General features: G+C 41.5%; 2 protein-coding genes across 4 annotated transcripts in view; one reads left to right on the top strand and one right to left on the bottom strand.

The window, feature by feature from the left end:
- ankrd52a (ankyrin repeat domain 52a) overlaps positions 1 to 13514 on the bottom strand; it is a 29240-nt gene extending 15726 nt beyond the window's left edge. For both annotated transcript variants that reach the window (XM_080846160.1, XM_080846161.1), the window contains exons 1-19: positions 13375 to 13514; positions 9435 to 9518; positions 8133 to 8211; positions 7956 to 8026; positions 7663 to 7863; positions 5700 to 5787; positions 5296 to 5438; positions 4750 to 4962; positions 4214 to 4292; positions 3726 to 3840; positions 3315 to 3397; positions 3056 to 3173; positions 2344 to 2412; positions 2101 to 2241; positions 1556 to 1615; positions 1295 to 1406; positions 920 to 991; positions 559 to 760; positions 270 to 357 (exon numbers count right to left, since the gene is read on the bottom strand). In XM_080846160.1, coding sequence (XP_080702286.1) covers positions 270 to 357; positions 559 to 760; positions 920 to 991; positions 1295 to 1406; positions 1556 to 1615; positions 2101 to 2241; positions 2344 to 2412; positions 3056 to 3173; positions 3315 to 3397; positions 3726 to 3840; positions 4214 to 4292; positions 4750 to 4962; positions 5296 to 5438; positions 5700 to 5787; positions 7663 to 7863; positions 7956 to 8026; positions 8133 to 8211; positions 9435 to 9518; positions 13375 to 13401 — 2045 coding nt within the window. In that variant the 5' untranslated portion in view covers positions 13402 to 13514. The remainder of the gene's footprint in view (positions 1 to 269; positions 358 to 558; positions 761 to 919; positions 992 to 1294; positions 1407 to 1555; positions 1616 to 2100; positions 2242 to 2343; positions 2413 to 3055; positions 3174 to 3314; positions 3398 to 3725; positions 3841 to 4213; positions 4293 to 4749; positions 4963 to 5295; positions 5439 to 5699; positions 5788 to 7662; positions 7864 to 7955; positions 8027 to 8132; positions 8212 to 9434; positions 9519 to 13374) is intronic.
- A 2019-nt stretch (positions 13515 to 15533) lies between these two features.
- Positions 15534 to 24358, top strand: coq10a (coenzyme Q10A). 2 transcript variants are annotated; one of them, XM_080845667.1, is made up of 6 exons: positions 15534 to 16223; positions 16926 to 17072; positions 21590 to 21782; positions 21924 to 22025; positions 22334 to 22454; positions 22644 to 22779. In XM_080845667.1, exons 1-5 carry the CDS (start codon positions 16090 to 16092, stop codon positions 22439 to 22441), a joined length of 684 nt encoding a protein of 227 aa, XP_080701793.1. In that variant the 5' UTR covers positions 15534 to 16089; the 3' UTR covers positions 22442 to 22454; positions 22644 to 22779. The 2 variants fall into 2 exon arrangements, with proteins under 2 accessions (XP_080701793.1, XP_080701792.1); XM_080845666.1 differs by lacking the exon at positions 22334 to 22454 and having other exon boundaries at positions 22644 to 24358.
- Positions 24359 to 27189: the final 2831 nt, after the last annotated feature.

Genomic DNA, 27189 nt, shown 5'->3' with positions numbered 1-27189 from the left:
TTCAAATAAACGTCCTACAAATTAAAATTAAATTTTGGCCCTCCACTGCACAATGAGCTATTTGTGGGTTTAATGGAGAGTTCAATATTACAGTGGACTACTCAGTAAGGTCAAAGTTCATCCGGATATCACCTATCAGTGCTTTGTGAGCTGAGATCACCTGTTCATACATATCTACTAGCTGATAATGATCAGACATACAGCACTCATAACAACAGGTGACTGTCTGAGACCCCATGTGTAAACACACAATGGGAAAATGCACTTACTGTCCCTTGGCATCTGTGACGTCAATGATGTCAGCAGTATTGGCCCGGTTGACCAGCATCAGCAGGCAGTCAGCATGACCATTGGCCGCTGTGGGACAAACAGAGCTTGGATCAAACATATATACTGGGGCTGGGAGGATATTTAGGTAACCTTGCTACCTCAAAGCCACATTTTTTGGCACGACAATTAGACAAAGTTCAGACAATTATCCTCCGTGATGGTGTCCAAAAATTAGGCCCATTATACAATCAGAAACACACAGGCAAGTGCGCACACACACACACACACCTGCCACATGCAGCGGGGTCCACTTGCGGCCTCGATCCTTAAGCAGGCAGGAGGCCCCGTGAGCCAGCAGCACCTCCACGCAGGCTGCATGGCCTCTGAGGGCGGCCAGGTAGAGCGCTGAGCGCCCCATGGTGTCCCGCACGTCCAGACTCACCAGCGTCTCTGCCAGAACCCACAGGGCTTCACAGTGACCATAATACGCCTGGTGACACACACACACACACACGCACGCGCGCACACACACACACACACACACACACACACACACACATTAAGACGTAGGACTTCACAGCTTCACAAATCACATGCTATTGTGACGCAACAACAAATTTGAACAAACTAGTGAGAGGTGAATACTCACAGCTAAGTGCAAAGGGCTGACAGGGACACTACTCTCCACATCTCCCAAACAGTTGAAAGACATCTCTAACAGCTGAGGGAGAAAATCAGAAACAGACCTCCATGTGAACATTCTATGGGTTAACTCGCACAAAGATCACAGGCTAGTGTATGGTGTGGTAAAGGTCATCAATCTGCAGCAGCATGGTGACTGGTACAGATGACTGGATTTAATGTTGGAGACATTTTGCTGGCTTCAACTTGTGATTTGTTTCTGTTTCTCTGTGTGTGTGTGTGTGAGTGTATGTTAAATATATATATATATATATATATATATATATATATACATATGTGTGTGTGTGTGTGTATGTATGTATATGTGCCCTTGCTCACTCACCAACTCCAGGTTCTGCTTATTTCCATAGGCAGCTGCATAGTGGACTGGGCTGTAGCCTCTGCTGTTGCGCAGGGAAGGGTCTGCCCCATTGTCTAGCAGGTACTCAAGACACCTGCATATCATTAAGATCACCGGACATTAGCTCACACACACACATCATTCCAAATTCATAGTCAAACACACAAAAAAACCTTGCTGTGTGCATGTAATGCATGTAATGCATGTAATGCATGTAATGATGAAACAAAGGGTGAGACTTACACCAGGCCTTCCTTGTCCCTCTCCTCACTCTGGCAGTCAGCAGCATAATGCCGGTCCACTCTGAAAGCAGAACACATTCATCAAGTTATGTTGCAGAGGCTTCAAAACACATGCACACAAACTTTAGGTTTCCAAGGTAAATAACAATTTCCCTCAATAGTGTGTTTCCTGTCATTTTTCAACGTAACAGTCAAACAAGGTAAAACAGAACTGTAAATGGGGAACTGTACTCTCAAGTTCTAGCTCTGGTTCATATTCAACAGCCACAGTAACTTCATAATTGCAACCTCAAATGCCAACATGTTAGCATTAAAGCACTGTGAAAAACAGCACCAGCGAACAATACAATTTTCATAGATGTGCTAAACAATTACAGCTAGCTTGGGGCTACTAAAACATCAAAAAGAGTAATGTACACTTTATAACAGAGCTAGCACATTACTAATACAACAGCAAAAAGAACCAGTGTGCTTCTATGTAATCTTGAAATAGTATAGCTGATGTATATCTGTAGAGGGTGTGTAAGGACATGAGTGAGTGCGTACCTGCGGAAGGTCTGGGATGCAGCAGCAAAGTGCAAAGGGCCACAGCCTTTCAGGTCCAGCTCGTTGACCTCTGCCCCAGCACTCACTAGAGCCACCACACACTGGTAATTGCCGTTAGCGGACGCATAGTGCAAAGGAGCCCTAGGGGGATTGTGGGAGTGAGATGACTGGATATACTTCTGATGCAGGGGTCAGAGTATGAATGTATATAATAAGAAAAAAAAAATTGCATATGCATCTTACCTTCCCAATTTGTCCTTTTTACTCAAGTCAGCACCACTGCTCAACAGCAAATTAAGACATTCAACATTCCTGTGAAGAGAGAACGCACTCATCAACCACTCCATGTTCCACAAATATTCTAGAACTCAAGTCAGAGGTATTTATCAGTATTATAGTGAACACGCATTAGGTATTATTTGTGGGACAGGTCTATGCATTTATAACCATTTTTCTTTTAAATTCACACAAACATGCCAAACAAACTGTTTATTACTAGGACTATACATTTCCCTAATCTTAAATCTTTATTTTAGTGTAAATAACAGTACCAACTAAAAAACTATGACCAATCCTTATTTATTGCTGTTGCAGGCCAGTATATTTTGCTAATGACAGGTTGTGGAAAATATAATCTACTTCAGGTTCACAGATGTAGCACAGCGATCAGAGTACACCGTTTATGTAACAAATCCTGAAAGATTAGGTGAATTGGCTTCTTGGGTTAAAATCTGCTCTTGTGTGGATCATTCTAAATCCACATTCCATCCATATGTTTTACAAATAGAATACAGTTGATTTCAATGCTCACAACCTTAAGAACCCTGCTAACGGCTCCAGCTCTACAGACTTAAAGGACAGGAGGCCAGGGGAGGCAAGAGGTGAGGGGTGAAATGTGAGCAGAAGGGTAAGCTTATTAAACCCAAGGGAGGTGGGGGGTGAAACGTATCCTTACCCCCCAGACGCAGCAGCGTGTAGGCAGGTTCTCCCCAGGCTGTCTGGGGTGTTTATGTCAAACCCTGCCGACAGCACATGCTCGTTACTCAGCGACGACACGATGCTGTACAGCTGACCTGCTCCCCACCACCACAAATGAAGAAAACACAGCAGGGAAGCAAGGGATTAGACAACATTAAAAGGTTACTTAGAGAACAATCACCAGCACAATTCAGTCAAGCAACAAACACATTCTACTTATAGGCTGATAGGCTCACCTGAGGAAAGTAACTTTCGACAACAGTCTGAGAACCCGTAGAGCACGGCCAAATGCAGTGGAAACATACCATGGATCCCTTGCCTGCTGACCCAGTGAAAGAGAGATGAACAGAGGCACACACACAACTTTTACTCCATAACCAGTAGATATCTGTTGATGTGGACGACATCCACTCATTCGCTCACACACACACACACACACACACACACACACACACACACACACACACACACACACACACACGCGCACACACACACACACGCGCACACACACACACACACACGCGCGCACACACACACACACGCAAGAACGCACACACGCAAGAACGCACACAGACACGTACCCAAGCACACACACAGACAGACATGCACGCACACAGACAGACAGACGCACACAGACAGACACGCACCTGGCTGTGTCAGCCCCGTTGGTCATGAGGGTACTGATGAGAAGCTCATGGCCGTGCTTAGCAGCTACATGAAGAGGAGTATTGCCATATTTATCCACACAGTCAATCTCCCCACCTGCACCAGGAGGAAGAACAGGAGAGCCGTGAGCCAAGAGCACAATCCCACAGCAACAGCATGACACAAGTGCACAGCCATTTCAAATTTCATCCGTGTACAACTCTTGGAGTGCAGTGATGATGCGATGTTGAGATATAACACCTTGTATCAGTTCAGTATCTCAATTTTCTCAGTGAAAATCAATCTCAGAATGTGGGGTTCATGCCACAGATATGTGCTGATTTACATCAAGACATTTGTCTTTGTCATAAAACTAACATCTTTCTTTTATGCGCCCGCATACATTTTGGACCAACTTTCTTTTTGAGTTTGGACCCAATATTTCTAAATAGCTCAGTTACCTCAGGACTGTGTGCATGTGTGTGTTTACCATTTTGAATAAGGATCTGGGAGCGCGTGAATCGCCCGTGAATGGCTGCCATGTGCAAGGGGCTCTTCCCTTCTTTGCTCTGAGAAAGAACAGCAGGACAGAATGGAGTTTAACACACTTGTTATTCACAGGGCAAATCAGCCTGCACCGGAGGCTATCAAAAAACTCTGGGTTCCCACACCACTCCAAAGAAAGAAAAACTTTTTCAAGGGTCCTTATTCTGGATTTCAGGGCTAGAAGTGTTTAATTAAACACACAAGCAGGAGCTAACGTTAGATGGGCCTAATGACGGCATCAGTTACAGGTATGCAAACACTTTTATTCCTTGATTTCAGTGTTTCCTAATGTCTGGAGCAAAACAAAGATCTTCCGTTGTATTGACATACTGAATAACAAAAGTAAAGGAGACTTTAATCATTTGTAGTGAACTCTAGTCTTGAGTCATGACTACATCCAGTATCTACCCATGATTGATAACCGAATCAGTGCAAAATTGACCAGCATCCCTGAGCTGAACGACTGTGGGATGCACTGACCTGCATGTTGACATCAGCTCCATTGTTCACCAGCAGCTCAAGGCACAAGGCCCCATTGGTTGAGACGGCTGCCAGGTGCAGGGGTGTGCAGCCACGCTGGTTGGGCTGGTTCACGTTGGCGCCCCGGTTCACCAGCTCATTGGCCACGGCCTCCTGACCCGTGTAGCACGCCATGTGCAGTGCGGTGTTGCCGAAGGCATTTGGCTCGTCGATCTGCCCAAGAGAACGAGAGCGGAGACAGGATGAAAGGAGAGAGAACAGAGTGGGGCAGATAGCAAAAGATGGAAGAATTAACTATTTTATTTATTTTTTTAAGAAATCTGAAGAGATTATTTAATGTGAGAAGATAATATTTCACAATGTTTCCAGTAAAAACTGGGACCATAAATGAATAGGTTTACACGTGAACATGCATGAATCACAAGTGTGAGCATGTAAATATTACTGGGCTATATATATTTTATCTATACTGGAAGAGACTAGTTCAACCAACTGTAATCTTTTATACTGTGTGGGGGAAGAGGAAGATGATGGCCAGTGTCCCACCTCTGCACCGAGTCGCAGCAGGTACTTGACCACGTCAATGTGTCCGCTGGCAGCTGCCGCATGCAGAGGGGTGTAGCCCCGCTTGTCCCGACTAGAAATGTCGGCACTACGGGACACCAGCAGCTTGACGATCTCCAGATGCCCTGGACAGACGAATGAGGGACGAGTTAATGGACAGAATTAATTTCAACTTTTAAACAGATGCAATTCTTGTTTTTTATGTGTTACAAAAAAGCAGTAAGATAGTAAGAATGTACAATGAGGTAACTATATTACACAGTGAGAAGCACCATTATGTCCTGGTAGATTAGTATTAAATCTCAATTAAGCAGATCCGATCCTATCACCACACACACAAGACACTAGCACGCATTTGGAAGAGGGCCGCACGCTGGCACACTCACCCTGGTAGGCCGCCCAGTGGATGCCCTGCCGGTCTTTCTTGTCACTGGAACTCAGGTTGGCCCCGTGGTTCAGGAGCAGATTCACCATCTAACCACAGCAGAAAGTAGAAAACGGCATTGATAACAATACACTGATGCGTTGCATATTTTACTATAGAAAAGTTATGGCAGTCTTACTCTAGAATGGCAATGAGAGGAGAGAATACTGAATGTTATGTAATATAATATAATACGTAGAATAGAAGTAGATGGACATTTTGATTTCATTTGAATATTGATTGACAAGTGTTCAATTTATGAGCAACACATGGCAAATGAACTTGGCTCAACATTTGGACAGATGAGATTCTCACACCCCGAACACATGCCAGCAACGCGACGGAAGAGACATTCTAAATCCTGTTAATTTCTGTTGTGAGGCAAGTGATTGTGACGTAAAAAAACTACTTGGGCGAAGCAAAGCGAGAGATTGCTCATGATAACTGTTCTTGCAACTATTCAGAAACCACAAAATGTGTTATTTTGATTGCAAAAAAATAAATAAATGCTGGAGGGACTGTCTAGGTGTTCCAAAAAAATCAGAATGTTGAATCTTTTTGACTCCCTAGAAACAGTTCAGCTCATCCCTTTACATTCAACCAGTAACTGAGACTGACCAGTCTGTTTATATTGCCAGGGGAAAAAGCAGCTCTCTTCTTTTGGACGCTGTGGCCTGACAGTGAGTACAACCTCACACAAGGCACAGTGTTTGCAGGGGTTGATAGGTACTTGAGTGCAATGAGTGCCAGCCTGGCATGTGCTCCTTCTCTCTTTGACCACCACTGTAGTGGACACCCCTCCATGTCCATTTTGGGCTCTGCTTTGTAGGGGTCCAGACATTGACAGAGGTCATCTTGCAAACATTCTGACAAGACACAGTCAAGGGAAACCGTAGCTGTTCTTTGCAGACTGCGAGTCATGCAGAGCAGGCGTTCAAATGAAAGTAGTCTTGTGGCTGTAACTATGTTATGAGCACTGTCAGTGCCAGGGGTGGTTAACATCTCCTTGAGTTTTCTATCGTTTTGCGGCATCCAGAAAATAACCATTACACGCCTCATCATAGTGTCGCTCTTCTGTTTTACTTAAGGTTAGTGCAAACGGTAGCAGATTCAATTATTTTTCAGTGAAGTGCGCTGTGATAGCCAAGTAGTTGTCATTGCTCACAGAAGTCCATCGGTCCCCTGCGAAAGCAACGTCCTTTGCTTGCTAAAGCATGATCATCCTCTGCGCTCTCTCACCGTCATAAGAAGTATGTCGTTTTGACAAGATGGTTTCTCTCCAGGGTAGATTGTAAGATAAGAGGTATCTTGCAATGCTATTCAAATTATTTGTCTCAGTCCATCGTTTTCTACTTCTAATTGGACAGCAACAATTAGCTATTTAGCTTTTGATAGCTATTAGCTATTTAAACTTTCTGTTTAAAACCTCATCATTTTCCTAATCCATCTCTAACTGAGATAGTTCTGTTTGGTGGCACAAGTTGTCACAGGTCATATCTCAGCCACCACAGGAAGTAAACAAAACTGAGTGCATTTTTTTACATTGAAAATTTCCAATTAAACGGAAAGATTTAATTTTGACTAAATTATTATAATTATATATATTTACGATTTGTTTAATGAAATGGTTAGTGCACACATCTTGAAGCTTTAAATTATTAAATCATATGAGGATTTTTTTTTTGTATTTCTTCTAACTATTCAACTTATCGATTTATACAAAAAGAAAAAATGGGTTCTGGGTCTGGGTTTTTGACTCTTTGAAGCTAGCACTGGACACTGTCGTCAATAAATGCATGTAGAGTTAGTATCATCACATAGGTTGTGGGTATGGAGTAATCACTTGCGTAGTGGAGGATTTTAGTAAAAAGATGTGCTGGTGTATGTAAACAGTGCCCGCTTGTGTTCATGGGCTGGTGTCTGACCTCGGAGTGTCCGCTGAGTACGGCGTGGTGCAGTGCTGTGCGTCCCGAGCGGTCGGCCACATTCAGGCTGCTGAGCTGCGGCAGCAGCATCTCGGCACAGCGCGTGGCCTTGTTGGCGGCCGCCACATGCAGCGGTGTCTGCCACAGCTTGTCCCTTGCATTCACTTCTGCTCCCTGCCGCAGCAGCAGCCCCACGGCCCTCTGGGGAAAAGGAGGCACAGGAGAGATTCGCTTGGTAACAAGCTCAAACAAAGCAGAGGTGCAACACAGGAGAGAGCACTGATGGTACATACTTCATTTCTAGCGGCAGAAGCCCGGTGCAGAGGAGTCAGCCAGCCTTGGTCCTTAGCGTTGACACTAGCACCTGGAAGAGACAGACCAGGACAGAAGCACAAAGTGTTGGTCATCTCAATGGAAGCATGTGTATATATAGCATCACCAGTTTGACCAGGGTCAGCCCTCAAGCATACCTGACTTGATGAGGAGGTCCATGATGTGAACATCCCCCATACATGCAGCAGCATGCAGGGGGGTGCGGCGCTCTTGGTCCTACACAAACAGAAAGCAGAGGCAGATTAGCCAAGTTTAAATGCAATTCTATTAGATGACACAGGCTAACAGAACAACTACACAAGCAGCAGGGTTACTGACACAGAGGAGGCCAATATGCTGAAAAGTTTGTTGTGATGCCCCTGCTGCTAAAATTAGAAAAAGGAAATATTAAAGAATTTTGGATTGCGAACGTCCTTTCACTATCTCAATTAGAAATTGAGTTTAAATGCTGCCATGCTGGGGGATGCCATTCAGTTCCTGAATGGGACATTTACGATTTGGATTACGATTTTGTCTGGGTAAAACTGTGGGCGCTGATTCAGAAATAGGCAACATTGGGAGGGACAGAGATGTGGGGAGCTCGGAAAATGATTTTGTTTTCCTGGGGAAAAAACTATGAATACTTTCCAAGATGGAATAAAAGCTCTTTATTATATATAATAAAAAAAGCATTGCATCAAAAAAGCACTCACAAATACTTTAAATTGGAATGGAATGGCTGTCAAATCATTCCACTATAACTTTGAATGTCTTCCAAGCTAGTGACAAGGTCATTCAGGGGTGACTGGTTCTTCAATTACCTCACATGTTTTCATACCCAGTGCACTGCCTAAGGTTAAACCTAAGACTAAGGTTCTTTTTTATTTATTTCAAAGACAGTTACACAGAAAATGCAGGCAAACAGTCAGGAACATTTAGCAAAATATAGCAAGAAAATAAAGAGCCCGTTTTTCCCTTAATCTGTGTTCCATATGTGTGCATTTACATTGTGAGGTCTGTGTGAGTAAAACAAGTGAGAGTGTTCGGGATTAGCAAAACGATGTATGAAAACAGAGACTACAAGAGCAGACCTGGTAATCCTGACAGCAAGCATTTGGTCAGATTAGAGTTAAGGGATGAGGGAGGTCAAGGTGCCAGGATGGAAACGTGAGCAAATTAGACAACCGTCCGTATTTAGAAACGTGCATGCCCGTCTTAATGCTAATTCAGCTCATACCGAACATACAAGGACATGGATGTGAAGGACATGGATGAAAAAGTAGCAACAACCACATGGGGCCCTGTGCTTAAACACTCGCAAAAAGAAGGCTGCAATGGGGAGAGATCAGTCCTACTCACTAAATGTAACACAGTAGGGGCTCAACAAACCTTCAGCAGCTCCACAAACACAACCACACACTGCGATGAAAGGCAGAAAATGCAAGACTGCTCTCCCTTACCAGTGCATTGACTTCTTCTTTCTTGTGCAACAAAAACTTCACGTCTTCTACATTTCGGTTAAATATAGCCTGGACCAGAGGTGTCTGAAAGAAAGAAAAGCAGAGTTAACAGTGAATGGTCTCATCATCTGTGTGCAAAATACCTGGTCCCAACTACCTGGGGGGTATTCCAGGTATGTGGTTCCAAGCACCTCCTAAAAGAAGAGCCGTATGGCTTTGTTTTTCCAGCTAGGAGAATGAAGCAATAGGGATCTTCTATAAGGAGGTTTACCACTTACTCTGAATTTACTCACCCAGGTTTGTAACTAAACCAAAAACTTGGAATACGCCCTGCCCCCAGTCAGGTGACTGAACCACCTCAGTTGGAACACACTTCATGGCACATCAGTAGGGTGACTGGACTATTTCCCTTAAAGTGTTATTCTTCTTCATATTTAAACTTCACTGAAATCACATTTGTTTTACCTTCGTCATAGTGGCAATGTTACACAATGCATGCATAATGCACCAAGAACTCACTCACAAAAATTATATTAACAGTTTGTGTGTTCTGTAATGGGACTGTAGTCCATTCACTTCCACAGCACTAGACAGAAGGGACCTATTCCAGGATTCAGCTCTTCAGATACAGAGGGACAGGCTGCGAAACCAGACCAAAAGAATGGAGCCATTCATAGGGCTCAGTGGTCATTACCAACATTGCTAGGGACTTTGAGACTGTTAGGGTTAAAAGAAGAAGCCTGATAGTATTGTTCGGTATAGGAGGCTAGTTGCAAATTATAACTAATTCAGAGTTTATAGAAAGACCTGTCATTGTTTTGTTTGCAAACATCCTGTACAGTCATGCATAAAAACATATGGCAATTTTGTTAGCCATAATGTTGCAACATCTAGGTTTATGGAAAATTAAACTAATCAATGTAAACTATGATTATTGTAAAATCTATAACAGATAACACCATATTTTAAAGGCATTTCCATTGATCCAAAATGGCTTATGCTAGCCTGTTGCAGTGTGGCTGATCATTTCAATTAGTTATTTTAAGCAACTGTGTACGAATTCACCACTTTTTTTGACACATTTAGGCATCATCTTCAAATAAATTTTGATGACCAAATTTTCCTGTGAAACTGTAAAAAAAGCTCCCGTCACAGCATGACATATCCAACTGTATTGCCAGAAAACACAGGTCTGCAAAGCATCAAGCTTTTACCGTTGCCAACTGTGCTACTGTTGGTATTTAGGGTTTTGTGTGCCTTTTAGGTAGTTAACGTGCTAGTTTTAGACCAAACCAAATTTCATCCACTTCAAAAATGTTAAATAAATACATTTTAACAAGTATTACAAAACAAACTACGTAGTATTCTGCAGAAAGTTTCTTCAATATCCCATAAACTCGCTGATATGTGACTTCTTGGTATAATAGGGGTGGGAATTACCAAACACGATGACATGATATTTGGGCCACGATCCAATATTATTGAGATCATTTACATTTTCACGATATGCAAAGTATTGTGATTCGATTTGAAGATATGTTGTGATTTATTTCCCCCACATATCATTTCCTGTATAGTGTGAATCTCTGCAGCCATCTTGGCATGGTACATTTGTTCTCCACTCTGTCTTCCTTTCCCATTTCTGCTGTGACGCAAGAAAGGAATGAGGTATTGTGGACTTCAGAAGCAGTGTTATCAGAATAGACATTTACTAAAATAAAATGAAAAAATATTATTAAATAAATAAAAATTGCAATATAAATGATACAATACTTGAATGGTTCTGTCTCAATAATATCATGCTCAACATATCACAATAATATCTCCCACCTGTAATAGCTATGACACTCGCCTACAGATAAACCAAGCATTAATTACTGCTTGGAAAGCAAATCATGGTCACCTGTAAGCTATGCAAAACAACCAGTCAATGTATCCTACTTGCTGGAAGACTGAACATGTTTGCATCCCCCGATTACAATATCCGTACCGGTGGCTTGATACTCTTCACATTCTAATCCAGAGCTGATTGAGCAAATTCATGGTGCAACGTGACTGGGGTCATCAGAAGTCACCGAGGGCAACATCAAGCCTGACATCAATGATAAAGCCTAATGAGTGGCTTTTTAAAAAATAATTCAACACTTACAGGTAATGTTGATAATTCTTCTAACTGTGGGTGTTCTAGAATCTAGATTGTATTAAGTATTGTAATTCTGGTAAAGTAATAATCTCGTACATACAAACATAACCCCCCAATAGGCTCATTTAAATGTTCTGCACAGAATGTAGGTTTGATGCATATCAGTCATACCAAAGCAAGTTAAAGTATTCGATTCAAATTGATTAAAAAGGAGTTTGAATCAAAATCTACACGATATAAACCGGAATATCAACGGCAGCAAGGTTTCCCCCCCTTTATCGGCACCATCTAGCTATTTTTGATGTGTATCTCTTTCTCTAATCAATGACGATTTAATGGTATGGCACTTCAACCAAGAGCGACTGATTGTAGGCTACCATTACAGCCAGGGTTAACTTAAAATTCAAATCATTTCAGGATAGGTAAGGGACGACGACATGTCATCTTTGTGCAGTTTTTTCAGTATCTTATTTCTTTATAAATGCACTCTACGATGTGCAATGACAAATAGTCATATTTTGAGAAGTTTACTCGGCTATATGCTATACATATGCTATACGTATGCGAATAGGCTTAATGGCAAGTTGACACAAGATGACAACAGATATAATCGCATCGAACTGACAGTAAACTAACGTAAGACATGTTACACGCCCTAGAAATATGCATCAAACTGTTTCGCTAACTAGAAGACCATCTATTCTACAGCACGCAACTGATGTCCAGTCATGCGATATATTCATAAAAAAAACCTCACCTTGCTAAAACACAATTATCTCGTGATTAAAGATGGTGTCAGCTCGCTCGCGTACAGTTACTGCTAACTAGCACTACGTTCAAAGCGACCAGTGAATTATCATATTATGTTTATCACAGCGTAAATGAACGCGGAGTGATGTAGAAGGATGTTAATGTCGCTAACCTTAAAAGTATTTGACACAATAGCTAAATAGGAAGCACAGATGAACGAAGTCAGATTGCTAAATTAGCTAGCGTAGGTTAACGTTACATGTAAATGCACCAACATTCGCTCAGCATGAGTGTCACATTTTTTTAGCTGGCAACATTTACAACAACCAATTCGTAAGTCATACTTAGTCATCGTTAGTCCTGTACATAAAATACCGTTTGTGTATATGCAACAGTCAATGAGCTTACATTGCGCACATCAATGTTTGTTGACCTAGCTGTCGGAAAAGCATGCTACAAAACAGTGGTCAGATAGCTTGCTAAATTCCTGTTAGCTGGCTTGGCCATCTTCTAGTAATAGCTGAAACTGACGCTAACATTAGCTGACGTTGTTCATCGTCGCAGATTCATTGACTCGGCAAATCCCAAATATCACTCGGTGCATATTCACTCAAATGAATAGCCACTGCAGAACGGGGCGTTCGTGGAGTGTTCGTTTCGGACTATAGTTACATTTCATAGTGCTGTGTAGTTTAGCTAGATAGCAAGCTCTTCGGGGCGTACTACAAAGCACGGTAGCACCATGTCGTTGATAGCCAGTTAGCTAATATAAGGCTCTAGAGTGCAAATGATAGCTGCCCATTTAAGATATCAAGCTGCAATGTATACCTTCTTACCCAGCAGACTTACAATGATAAGTACAATCATGGTAGGTCGTTCAAAATGCATAGCTTGTATGCACTAATCATGCAGCCAGCTAGCTAGATTAGGCCCTGAATTGTGTAACGCTATGCTAGCTAGCAATCAAAACCGCCCTCATTTGGAAAAGGGGATAAAGAAAGCAGCGATATGTAACCTTAGCTAGCTAACATTAGCTGTTTGACCTACCTGGTCGGTTATATTTAGTATTCCCATGTCCCTTGGTCAGTCAGGGCGAAGCTCCTTCATTAGGATCGGGGAGAGAGGTAACAGGGATATTTTTGTTTGATTATGATAATTTTTAGGGGAAGGGTAGCTCTATGTCCGTGTGTGGTTCAGCGTTGTTTATTGCTCTGATAGACAGTCGGCGCGTTGAGCTGTATCCACCTACAGGAACGGCGGCAGTACGGCATTGAACTGATGAGGAAACAGCGACATGTGGTGGTGGTGGTTGGGAGTGCAATGTGTCCCGAACCCCTCTAAAAAGCGCCACATCTTAAAACGCCATGACCATTTCTGTGCCAAGTGAATCCTATCTCCACACCTGCCACCTGCCAACCATTACCCATAATGTACACCACCATGTCCATGGTCAGACATCTTTCCACAACACTCCCAAGAGCATTCTGTCAGATGCAGATAACTTCCCTCCCCCAACATAAAAGACACGTTAGCCTTCAGTTGGCCTATCAACAGTTAAACTGGAATAGCAAGGGGTGGGGACCTCGCCCAAAAATGGTCCAACTCAGGTTATTTGGAAAAATATGAAAGATTACATTTATTTTTGTTTCTCGTTAAAATAAGGGGTCACTTTGGTTGCCAATAAAAACATACATAAACAATACATCCAAATCAATTCACCTGCACCTTATTGCTCCTGACGATCATGAACTCACCTACAACACATTGATCGTTTGAGGAATCACCCATATAGAGAGAAATTCAAAGCCCTATGGGGAAGTGCTGTGACACCCCATCAGTTGATTTTGGTGACCTTGCCTACCTGCACTCAGACAGCAAAAGGCCGTTTGGCTGCAACTGTTACCTCGTCACCACTGTTGAGGGTCCACTGGTGTGGTCTGAGCAAGTTTGTGGGACTTCAGTTATTGCGTCAAGAAAACAGGCTATTAAAAAGTGCCTGTCGCATGCTGTTATTCCAGCCATGCCACCAGCTACAGTCATGCATCTGAAGATAATAATAATAATACATTTTATTTAAAGCGCCTTTCATGACACCCAAGGTCACAACAGGTTGTTAGAATTACAATCATCTCATAGAAATAATAATAATAAAAAAAGTCAGTCAGTCAGTCCATAAGCTATCTTGAAGAAATTAGTTTTAAGTCTGCTAAGATCACAATGTGGATTCTCCAATAATAATCCCTCCCCAACCCTTTCCTCAGACTAGTGGGGCCTTCTTGACCTAGATGCTCCACCAGGCCGAACTATCTGCCTCATCATCTTAGTGTCTATGTCATGGACTTGTGACGAACCTTTTGATGCATATCCCTTTCCATCCCTTTACCAGAGTGTCCATAGTTACCTCCGTGTCTACCTAGTTTAAATTGGTCTACTGCACTGTTGAAGTGGTCTATCTTTGATAGTAGTTTACCGATCATACATGTTTTGGGTTGTACAACTGTAGTCTGTCCACTTACTCTCTCCCACAAGATAGTTGGGTGTTAGGAAGAAAGGTGGTCATGCCAGTCTAATGGATAGTTATGCTACACCAATGACTGTAGGAAGTTTCGTTCTCCTTTGTCGGACTCAGATACTGTCCGGAGCTGTCGTCCGGTGTGTGTTACACCATTATTAAGTTGATGCCAAACCATTATACCCTCTCGGTTGTGGGTTATTCCTAAACGATGGCGTTGCATTCCTATTGGAAAGCAGTTTACATGTCAAATCTCATAGACCCAAAATCCCGATTTCAAGCGATATTATGCCTACTTTCAAAAGTTTTAAATTGTTCGCTTCATAAATAGACTACAATGTCACAATTATCTAAAAACATAACACATTCATTTCGCCGAGAGTTAGGATTGCTGCCGCCAGGGGGCGACTCAATTACTTGCCCACCCATGGAAAATAGTTTATATTAAGTATGTCTGTGATCAATGGACCAACCGAACGTTTGGAAGATTCACTTCTCTATCATTAAAACCTAGCGTCTGTTTGTGCCAACTGTCAGTTAATCGAATGCGAAAAACTGTTGAATGTTAATGCAAATCCCTATTGATCTATAAAAGGTTGTTGATGTGTGTATTGTCTCGCGAGAGTTAACAACTGACGTACATATGACGTACGATGACGAATGACGTTCTACTTTGCTATCTGCTCAGCTACTTTCCCTGCAATGACAGTCCAAAAGCTAGCCGGACTAACGTCAGTTAAACATATTAGCATTGTGCGGTTGAGTTGACCTGTTACATAATACAACTTGCTTGCAAGTCCTTGGAGTAGTAGGCGGTCTTGTACTTTTGATTACAAAACCATAGGACGGAGAAATGCTGTCGGACAATCTCTTTCTCCTGCTGTGATTGAAATGAGCTAATGCTACATGGCAGCTACCTAGCTGACTAGTTTACCGAACCTGTATAAAGCGTGAATGCTATAAGGCGGTCACTTTCACACAGATGGAATAAGTGCACGCAACTGACACACTATTTCCTGGGAAAAATATACGGCTTGCTGTTTGTACTCGACTTATTGCAGTTAACTAACAGTAGCTTGTATACCACCACCCTTGACTCCTAAGGCAGCTAGCATAGCTGACGTAATAGCAATATTTAGCTAGCTAAGGTAGCCCCGAGTTGGCGAAGCCGTCATTATAGTTGTAACGTTACAGCTAGCTAAATTTACTTGAAACGGTATTATACACTATTGTTGGATCAAGTCTACTAGATGGCCTTTTCTTTAGCCGCTCGTCGGCTACCGATGGGAGTACGAACATTCAGTGATTTTATCGAAATTGTGACACTTGGCTCGACCCATTCCAGATCTTCAAGCGCAAGGGTACTACGGAACCAACCTATCAGGTGAGCGAAATCATTGACCATTGAATCATGATAGAAAGCTTGTCGAATCAATTTCAAATAGTTTGAACCATCATACATGATCAGAAAGCATAGACAAGGTTGCCAAATAACGTAATTCACAAGATTCAGGTTAACGTGTCCTTATGTCTGAAAACATATAACTAGTTGTAGGATCAGCTTGGCAGCTTTGTTGAAAGTATCATAAGGGCTTGTTGTATGGTTCAAACTATATTTAGTTTTTGTGTCGGTTTGTTGTGCAACAGCCAACACATTTCGACAAAGTTAGGGACTAAAGTCTAGGCTAGTATGATTTTGATATTTACCAATGTTCCAAAGTCATCTTGGACCACTGTGAACATCGACATTTTATAGATGTATTGTTTTTCACCCCCAGTCGTTGGTACAGTAATCAGAGCAGGCAGTGATAAAACCTCTGAATTATTTGTATTATCGAGAGCCAAGGCAACTAATACATTTTCAGTTGGTCAGCTTCATTACTGTGGGACATTATTGCTCAACCATGTTAACTGGTGTAGATCTGGTTGGTTTCCCTACGTTTGTTTTTTGTACAAAACACTCACCAACTAAACAATGGGTGTACTATTGAGAGCATCCCTGAAAACTTCTAGAGACAGGGCTGTTTGTGGGCTCAAAAATCACAACTTCAGCAATAATTTTATTTATTTATCTGTCCTCTTAAAGATACCTAGCATCATGTGGCATCCTTATGACAAGACACCCAGGACTGTTGTGCCATTTAGACAGAAACACAACCGTCATACCTCCAAGCCGAACTTTCTTCAATCTGACCAATAAAAGGAAACAGTACTCAGAGCGGAGAATTATTGGGTAAGTAAATGTGACCACATCTGTCTTTCTCCCTTGTGTGTTTTTGTGTGTCTCTCTTTCAAACATTCACAATGACACTGACTCATCAGCATTTCTGTGAAATATTTCATAGTTGAAACATCATCAGAAATGACTGAGCCATTTCTGGATTTAGTATAACTAGTGCAGTGCCCGTAGGAATTATGCATTCTGTAGTGTTAGCAGACGTAGGTGTAGGCTAGCTGTTGTTCAGTGCAGAACTGGGAGGATAACATGACGACGTGGCCCGACATAACTTACAGCGAGAATTGCGCGTATTTCGTGGACTCCATAGCAACAGATGGGAAAGCAATGTACAATCTGAAAGCCTCCGAGGCTTATCAATATAAGCTACCATTTGTAGCGGCCACTCTTGCGTTGTGATTTTGATTGGCACCCAGCCGTTTATTCATACACTCTGACAGGTTTAATGAACACAGAGCAAAGGCGATCACACACAGTATCTTCCGAATGACAGCCTCTCCCAGCCAGGGTAAATGCAGACTGAGGTTTATAATATTGCAATAATGAGAAAACAAAGTCTACACACGAATTACAACAGATACATCGGGACACATCTGAAAACCTCTCTCATTGCGTCAGTAGATGCATGAACGCATGGTCACTGGTCTAGGCTTACCATCAACATTGAATAGAAAGCTAACTCTTATACAAATACATCGAACTACAATATACTACTTAACATGGTAGTAAGAGTTGGATACATGCCAGGCCCATACGCATCAGCTGGGGTAACATCTATGACAACGACTGTTCTATGACTATGACATCATTCACGTCGCGCGGGTCCCCTACATAGTGCCTCACTACAGTGCCTACCGCAAACGGTAAAATACAAATATCTCGCGAACTATGAATTCAAAAATCTTCAAAATCAAGGATGCACAGGTTCATGACATGCGTAAGCTATACGCCCTAGACAGACTTTGATGGATTACTATTCCCTGTCTGTTAGATGACTGTACAACTCTAGACATTACTTTGAAACTTAATATAAAGAAGCTTAAAAATAAACGAAACGAAATCAATCACTGTCTTAAGATTACCTGAGCAAAAGTCTGTATCTGTTCACCAAGAAGAATTTGAATGCGGACCTCCTTATCGTATCCAACGCTATTCTGAACTTTGAGTGAAGGCAGGATAGTTTAATACTGTTAGGCGTATATTGTTTGATTGTGACGTCACTACCCATAGTGCCGACGGGACGGGAAACGATAACCCATTGTTTCCTACGGGAAACGGTAAAATACAATTGTCTCGCGAACTATAAATTCAAAAATCTTCAAAATCAAGGATGCACAGGTTATGACATGCGTAAGCTACATGCGAAATCTCATAACTAACGTAACTACCGTCAGGGAGATACGCCCTAGACAGACAGACACACAGAGATTCCTGGATTTATAGATAGACTAGTGCAGTGCCCGTAGGAATTATGCATTCTGTAGTGTTAGCAGACGTAAGTGTAGGCTAGCTGTTGTTCAGTGCAGAACTGGGAGGATAACATGAGGACGTGGCCCGACATAACTTACAGCGAGAATTGCGCGTATTTCGTGGACTCCATAGCAACAGATGGGAAAGCAATGTTCAATCTGAAAGCCTCCGAGGCTTATCAATATAAGCTACCATTTGTAGCGGCCACTCTTGCGTTGTGATTTTGATTGGCACCCAGCCGTTTATTCATATACTCTGACAGGTTTAATGAACACAGAGCAAAGGCGATCACACACAGTATCTTCCGAATGACAGCCTCTCCCAGCCAGGGTAAATGCAGACTGAGGTTTATAATATTGCAATAATGAGAAAACAAAGTCTACACATGAATTACAACAGATACATCGGGACACATCTGAAAACCTCTCTCATTGCGTCAGTAGATGCATGAACGCATGGTCACTGGTCTAGGCTTACCATCAACATTGAATAGAAAGCTAACTCTAATACAAATACATCAAACTACAATATACTACTTAACATGGTAATGAGAGTTGGATACATGCCAGGCCCATACGCATCAGCTGGGGTAACATCTATGACAACGACTGTTCTATGACTATGACATCATTCACGTCGCGCGGGTCCCCTACATAGTGCCTCACTACAGTGCCTACCGCAAACGGTAAAATACAAATATCTCACGACTATGAATTCAAAAATCTTCAAAATCAAGGATGCACAGGTTCATGACGTGCGTAAGCTACATGCGAAATATCATAACTAACGTAGCCTAACTACCGTCAGGGAGATACGCCCTAGACAGACTTTGATGGATTACCATTCCCTGTCTGTTAGATGACTGTACAACTCTAGACATTACTTTGAAACTTAATATAAAGAAGCTTAAAAATAAACGAAACGAAATCAATCACTGTCTTAAGATTACCTGAGCAAAAGTCTGTATCTGTTCACCAAGAAGAATTTGAATGCGGACCTCTTATCGTATCTAATGCTATTCTGAACTTTGAGTGAAGGCAGGATAGTTTAATACTGCTAGGCGTATATTGTTTGATTGTGACGTCACTACCTATAGTGCCGACGGGATGGGAAACGATAACCCATTGTTTCCTACGGGAAACGATAAAATACAAATATCTCGCGAACTATAAATTCAAAAATCTTCAAAATCAAGGATGCACAGGTTCATGACATGCGTAAGCTACATGCGAAATCTCATAACTAACGTATCTACCGTCAGGGAGATACGCCCTAGACAGACAGACACACAGAGATTCCTGGATTTATAGATAGATAACCAATCAGGAGGATATGCCATATGTCTGTGTAGATGGTTATGTCATGTGTAGATGGTTATGTCATGTGTAGATGGTTATGTCATGTGTAGATGGGTTATGTCATGTGTATATGGGTTATGTCATGTGTAGGTGGGTTATGTCATGTGTACATGGGTTATGTCATGTGTAGATGGTTATGAAGACAAAGCAGATTTGTTCTCATGTGAATATTTTGAAAAGGCATGTTAAAGTTGGTTTAACCTTTGGTACTTAATAGATCAGGGGTTCTTAAACCTGTTCCTGGACCACCTTGACCTCCATGTCCCCTCTCTTCCCCGCATCCCAAGTATCACACCTGATTCAGATGGGTTAAATTTGAAATGCTCCTGATTAGCTAAAAGCAGTTTTGTTTTACTAATCAAGAGCAAGTTCAGTCATGTATGCAGAGCAGAGAAAGCCGGAGAACACGGTGAGCTAAGGAATTTCAGGATGTTTTTGATGCCCACCTTAGCAACATACAGGGGCTATGAAACTTGATCAAGCTAGTTGTTAAGTATTTTTTAAATTTAGCTAAAGAATGGAAAATTGACCTATGCATAAACACACAAGTAGGAATTATAATCCTTGTTTCTTTCCCAATTCCCACTGACATTGAAAGCTGTTTATTTGATGCTAATTAACCTAATTGGCGTCCCAACGGGACCCAATGTCATTGATATGGCAAAGTCGGACTACCAATCTATTCCCTGGCGACCTAGTAACATGAATGACAACCTTCTGCTACACGGCTCAAGTGGGAATGCTTGGCTTCCAAATATGTTAGTTTAACATAGCAGTTAATTCATTCGTAACACAGCTCGCAACTGCCAACTGTTAAGATGGCTCCCTAAGCAAGAATTAGTTAACTAGGATAACTGTGGTTAGTGTGGGTAAACTAGCATGAGACCTTAACTGTGACTCTATGCCCTGAATTATTGCTCTATTTCAGTCCCTACTCTTGAAATCTTTGCTCACATTTCCGACTCTCTCCTCTCACAGTGGTCTGTGGTCACTATCCCGTAACATGCTGTTTCATGTGGGAAAGAAGACACACACAACCTTTCTTTGATTGACAGCTTAGTGGGATGAGCAATTTGTTATTTATTACGGACTTTTTCATATCTGACATTGTTGTGGATTTCATATGTGAAAGAGACTTACATTTTTTTTGTACTGTGATTTGTTGTTATTTATAAATATTTAAACACGTGAACAGCGAGCTAAACATTACAGTTTTTGTTTTTTTAAGTTTACAGAGCTGCAATAAATGCAAAAACAAAAACAAAACACTGGATCCCAGGGCTGCACATACTGTACAAAATACAAAATAGTTTGCTAAAAGGAGTTCATTGGAGCAAACTGAAATATATTTAGTCAACACATGAAGGTCAAGCTATTTAGGATGCAATACCAGGGTTGTACATTACCAAAACAGTATTTCAAAGTGTTCAGTAGGGAAACACATCACACAAAATAATGTATAGTATTTGTACACAATACCACATCCAGCCTCCTATTTGGGTTTTGTCTCAGCTACTCATCAGTATCACAACCGATGTCCTCCGATGTCCTGGGAATGGTATATATGTCTTGGTATATATGTCTAATTACTTAAAAAGGCACACAAGTGTGTTCAGTGTCTATTTGTTGTGTCTTGGAAAGTAAAGTTTTTTTTTATAAAATTGAAGAGTCCTTTCCTTTCCCCAGCTACTCTATGCTTGAGATGTATGAGGTGGTGTCCAATGTGGATGACTATAAGCACTTCGTCCCTTGGTGCAAGAAGTCCCAGACCATCATGAAGAGGGCCAGTCATGCTAAGGCCCATCTGGAGGTGGGCTTCCCACCTGTAGTGGAGAAGTACACATCCATGATCACCAATGTCCGGCCTCACCTGGTCAAGGTACGGATTACATATTCTGAGAGTTGTTCAGCAGCCTTCAACCATGTTTGAAATATTTAGGGTTCACAGTTTTTAACAAGTTTTCTCTTGCTATTAATAAGTGCCAATGGTTTTTGTAAAAAATGTCTACCTCCCCCCTAGGCTATATGTACAGATGGCAAACTCTTCAACCACCTGGAGACTATATGGAGGTTCAGTCCTGGTCTTCCAGGGTATCCTCGAACCTGCACTGTTGACTTCTCTGTAAGTAATGCTGTCATTGGTCGTTTTGGATGTTTTAAGGATTGTGTGACTGGCTGATGGGATTGACAAACCATACAACCTCAGTTAATTTCGCATTGAAGCACTGCACATTTTTGTCCGTGGCTGGATAGGTTATTGTAACGTTTGTGTGTGTGTGTGTGTGTTCGGGTTCCAGTCCAAAAGTACACTTTCTTTTCTAATATTAGTGGTTCACTAGGTTAAGATGGCAGTATTTTATTTAAAGTGCATTTATATGTATGTGATAGGCTAGTATTTCTGTTTTGGCTTTATGTATGGGATTCTGAAAGAAGTTGGTCATGCAGGCATGCAAGAAGGCTACCAGTTTTTACAAGAAGCTTCTGAAGAAAACATTGGATACTGATGTGTCAAAGTGTAGTTTGATATCACACAAGTAATAAGGATGCAATTGTGAGTGTGTCTAAGGGGATAATTGTGGCATTTCAAAAATCTAATTTTATTTTTATGTAAAATTCATTATTTGCCTTGGGCTGCTGGCGTATTTTAGTAGGCCTTCATTACACATTACTTTCATATTGCCATTTGTTTTTTAATTTGCATTCTAACCTGATTCACGGAGCCCTCCTCTGGTTCTCTTAGATCTCCTTTGAGTTCCGGTCCTTGCTGCACTCACAGCTGGCCACCATGTTCTTCGATCAGGTCGTCAAGCAGATGGTGGTCGCCTTTGAGCACCGCTGCGGCAAGCTTTACGGGCCAGAGACGCGCATCCCCCGAGAACTCATGTTCCACGAGGTGCACCAGACGTAAGCCCTGTACGGGCCCTACTGCATGGGCACTCTCATGTGTCGTTGTGAGTGTGTGTGTGTGTGTGTGTGTGTGTGTGTGTGGCTGTGTAGTTAAGTGTGTGTGTGTGTGTGTGTGTGTGTGTGTGTGTGTGTTGTTGAGTGTGTGTGTGTGGTATTGCCTCTCTGCATCATGTCTCTGATCACATCATCATCATCATCATCTGCATCAGCAGCAGCAGCAGCAGCAACAGCTGCCAACACTACTGCAGTAACTGGATCACTGTTTTGACTTGTGAGACACTGCGAGATCCGTGTTGACTACCTGAGACTGAAAAGCACCCAGCACGGCAGATGAACACCTCCTCTCCTGCAAAGATGACATACTGTTGCTTCCATGCACGCTTGTAATTTAGCTGTTCTATTTATTGAAGCTGACAAAAATGTTTTAAGCCACATTTAAAGAAAAGTGAATATATATATTATATATATATTATATAGATTTAGTTCTATTTATTAAGTTAGTCACACATTTTCGGGGCGTTTGCTGGGTTTGAATATTGGGCATGGAATGGACAATGGACATTTTGGATGTGTTCAGTTTGGGCTTTTACATTTTTTAATTACATTTCATGTTTTAGGTAATGTGCCTATCTCTACTTGGACTTGAAGGAAGTAGAGTGAAAAGCCGTATTATGACAAATGTGCAATAACTTCACCTAAACAGAAACACTCTTTTTTCCAAACACATTTGTCTGATGTAGTTTATTTGCAGGTATGCTGTTAAACCTTGTGGCCTGATTCGGTGTTGCACATTTCAGTGTAAACTGTGAAGGGGATATTGTGTGTGGTTGCACCTTTACTTAAAAGATTCATTATATAATAAAAAAGGAGAAAAAAAACTTCACAAATACAACATACTATGGGTTTATTTTTTTATGTCTTTTGTTTTTATTTAGACAATATATTATTTAATAGAAATGCAACATTTTGTAAAGGTATTGTGTTGGAGGGATTCACAATTTTTTTGTACTCTTTGGAGTAAAACATGTTATGTAAGCGCGTGTTTAAACTGCTTGTTTGAAAGGTCAAGACATTTTTTTTCTCTCCACAGTATCGAGTTACAAGTAGTACATAGTTGTGTGAAAACGAGTGTGTGTGCATGTTTGAGGTACCTGTGTGTAGGTACAAAATAGCTTGTATTATTTTACGTGGCCAAAGAGTGTGTTTGAACAATTTGAGAGAATTTTGAAATTTACCTTTGTGCCAGTTTGCTACAGAAAGGCTGTGTGTCTGTTTCTGTGGCTGTCTGAAGGAGAGACTCTGTGTGTTTTTGTGTGAGAATGAAAGAGTGAGTGAGTGTGTCAGATTATAGATATATACAGTATATATTATCTTAAGTCACTCTCTGTACATTCTCCTGAGGCCCATGGTGGAAATGGTGTTATACGTATGAGTCTTACCTTTTGTTTTTTTGGAAGAAAAAGTTAACGCATATTCTGAACTCTTGTTGGCTGTGACCTGACAGGTGCCATGAATGGTGGCGATGTGCTGCTAATAAAGATGATGTTTCATGAATTGGTCATAACTCTGAAGGCCATGTTAAGAATGAAAGACGCAGGAGTACGTTTTAAGTTCCATGCGCTATTGGCAGGCATTTATAATCCTGATCCTGGTCCCCCCTTTGCTCTGTGTGTCTTCTTTTTTATTCCTGTCTCCATCCCATCTGATTCAAACAAGTATTTATTAAAATGGTCTTCATTAGCTAAATCAGTTGTAAAAGTAAATCAAGGGTGCCATTGACAAGTTCAGTCAGACACTCATGTTCTCAAGTTCCACTCAATGTGTCCCCAAGTTCTGCGCAAGTTTTTGAAAGGGACTTGATTGCAATGATTTACAATTTGGGATGTCCACCTAAGAATAGGTTTTGAATTGACTTAGCCATTGCTGTTGGAGTTAGAACAACAACATGGCCTACTCTGTAGAGCTGTCCTGTCTGTTAAGTGTGCAAGCTGCAAGCAACGAGGAGTTTTTCCCCAACTACATTCAACCTCTTTCTAAGGTTTTAAAGGTTTGCCACTCAACTCTCTCCTGTCTTTGATTGCATATAATAACAGGCATGTCAGTTTCAAACATCACACAGTTTTTTTCCTGCCATGTGTAATCGTTGACCTCTGGAGCACACAGTAGAGCTATCATGTGTCACCCAAGCTATGCATAAGCCTATTTAAAGAGCTTGAAAGTAACAAGATTCTACTAGTGGCATGAAGAGACTATTTATAGCATAAGAGAAGGAGAGTGGAAGAGCTAAATAGCTTTCATATTTTGCTGAAACAAATATACAATGGCAATAAGACTAACCCTTGCTTATTACTCTTTGTATTGAGAAACCATTGTATATTAAACACAGGCAATGCCAAACCTTGGGAACCATCCATGCCCATCATGCCTTTAAGAGCTGTAAATGAGCTCAGCTGCTGGATATGCTCTTTGGTATTCAAAATGCCAGAGGTGTAGACAGGAAACACTTTAAGCTGCAGATTGTTTTCCAAGATATCTCTCAAACTATTTTAAATATTAAGTAGATTTGACAAAGAGATATGCGGTTAAGTCAGAATCAAGCAGAGGCTCTGCATGTCTATCTGTGTGTGTGTGTGTGTGCGTGTGCGAGGGTACAACTGTATGTAAGTTGGATGTGCTGTACAGATTTGTAACGTCTTAAAGCAAATTTGGAATCCAAACTGATGTCCTAGAAAATGTGTCACCCCTGTTTGGCTCTGTTTGCACAGCACATACACTGTCAAATATATCCAAAAGAGGGTTGTATGAGCTTAATTTTTTGTTTCTGTTTTTAGTTTTCTTATGAATAAAAATGGGTGCTGATGAATGTTCTGTGAGACCAGAAAAGACCACAAGGCTGAACAGCTCTGTCTATCAACTGTTTTAGGCATTTCTGACATGCATTTTCTGACACAGACCAGTAGATGGGAGCACTGATCTATACAGACGATGCATTTTTGTTTTACTCCATAGGCCTACCGATGAGGCTGAACACATTGTTACATTTATCCAGGTTAATTCAATAATGATATTACCTAAATTATATTTCTCCCATCTAAAATACAATCATTTTTGTGTTTGTAAGTAAGTATTTGTCTAGTTGTTCTATTGTTGTGTTACGTCTTGTTATGTTATATGTTGTCCTTCGTCGCACCAACAGGAGAAGCGCTCCAAAATTTGTTGTATGCGAATACAATGACAATAAAGGCTTTTCTATTCTATTCTATTCTATAATGCCATCAAGAAATATCATTATGTGTGAAGTGCTCTTTGAGGATTGTTTCAAACCAGTTAACTAGGCGTGTGAATGGCTTAAACCACTCACCAAAAAAATCTGTATCCATACGTGAGAGTGTGATAGGCGAACACATGTGGAATAGATCAAAGGTCAAAGACTGGTAATCTGAAACTACTAAAAATGTAGTTTATTTCACAATTTTAACGTTTTGTGTGTTTAATAACATCGCAGAGTCAGCTCGAAAGACAATGAATTAAAATCAAATTTAAACAAAAAATTAAAATAGAATCACTGCACATTTTTGCCGCGGAATGTTTCTCACAGAGGAGAGAGAGTTGCCCCTAGACACTTGATAAACGTTTGTAGGGCTATGGACTGCTTGAACAGACATACTTGATATTCGTAGATTGTGCCCTCGAAAGCAACTCTGAGGCAATAGCAATTTGATGTCCGTGAGATCGTTCTAGGTACACCAAACCCTGGACCGACAGGCTTAACATTCTAAATTAGAAAACTCTCAAATGCTTCTTCAACACACGCAAATGGTGAACACACAAAGCATTTTTGAAGCAAGGTGACCTGTTGGTAGCAAACTCCACAAGGCCCTCTTGTGGAGACAAGGTGCTGAACACTTCATGTACAAGCTGATTTGGCCCGAATCTGAATGAACAAATCTAGGAACAAATGAGTCCTTAGGCACTGAACAAAAGATGGGTGGCTTGGGTGGCACTGAGGTTGTGGCTGTGACGTCTCCCGAAAATGACAGCCCCTTCCGTGATGAAGCTGTAGCTAGGAAGAATTTGGATTCTTCCTTTTCACCACGGTGTCCTTACAGAGGCCAGATGGGGAGGCCTGTGCCAGGCAGACTGAAGAGGACCCTTGTACAAGGGCTGCTTCGGCAACACATTGGTAGATGTAGATGGAGCGGCTCTCTTAGGGGGTTGGAGAGACACGACAGGTCCCAATCACCCATTGGTGGTGTGAGCTTAGCATCACATCTGGGTAGGTAGCTCTGTCCCTGTCAAACATGTCCATCGAGCCACAGGTGTCGCTGAGCCAGCGGTGACGGCCATCCCTCTGCCCATGGAGAGCAATGCACAGCGTG

Source organism: Sprattus sprattus (assembly GCF_963457725.1).
Source record: "Sprattus sprattus genome assembly, chromosome: 10".
Classification (NCBI taxonomy): domain Eukaryota; kingdom Metazoa; phylum Chordata; class Actinopteri; order Clupeiformes; family Clupeidae; genus Sprattus; species Sprattus sprattus.
Note: the sequence above shows the minus strand (reverse complement) of the source record. Positions and strands in the feature narration are given on the sequence as shown.

Excerpts from the sequence above, each read along its gene's own strand:
- coq10a (XM_080845666.1), top strand. The coding sequence starts at position 16,090 with ATGGCCTTTTCTTTAGCCGCTCGTCGGCTACCGATGGGAGTACGAACA. Across the intron at positions 16,224-16,925 it reads CTACGGAACCAACCTATCAG|ATACCTAGCATCATGTGGCA; the intron begins GTGAGCGAAATC and ends GTCCTCTTAAAG. Across the intron at positions 22,026-22,643 it reads CCTGCACTGTTGACTTCTCT|ATCTCCTTTGAGTTCCGGTC; the intron begins GTAAGTAATGCT and ends TGGTTCTCTTAG.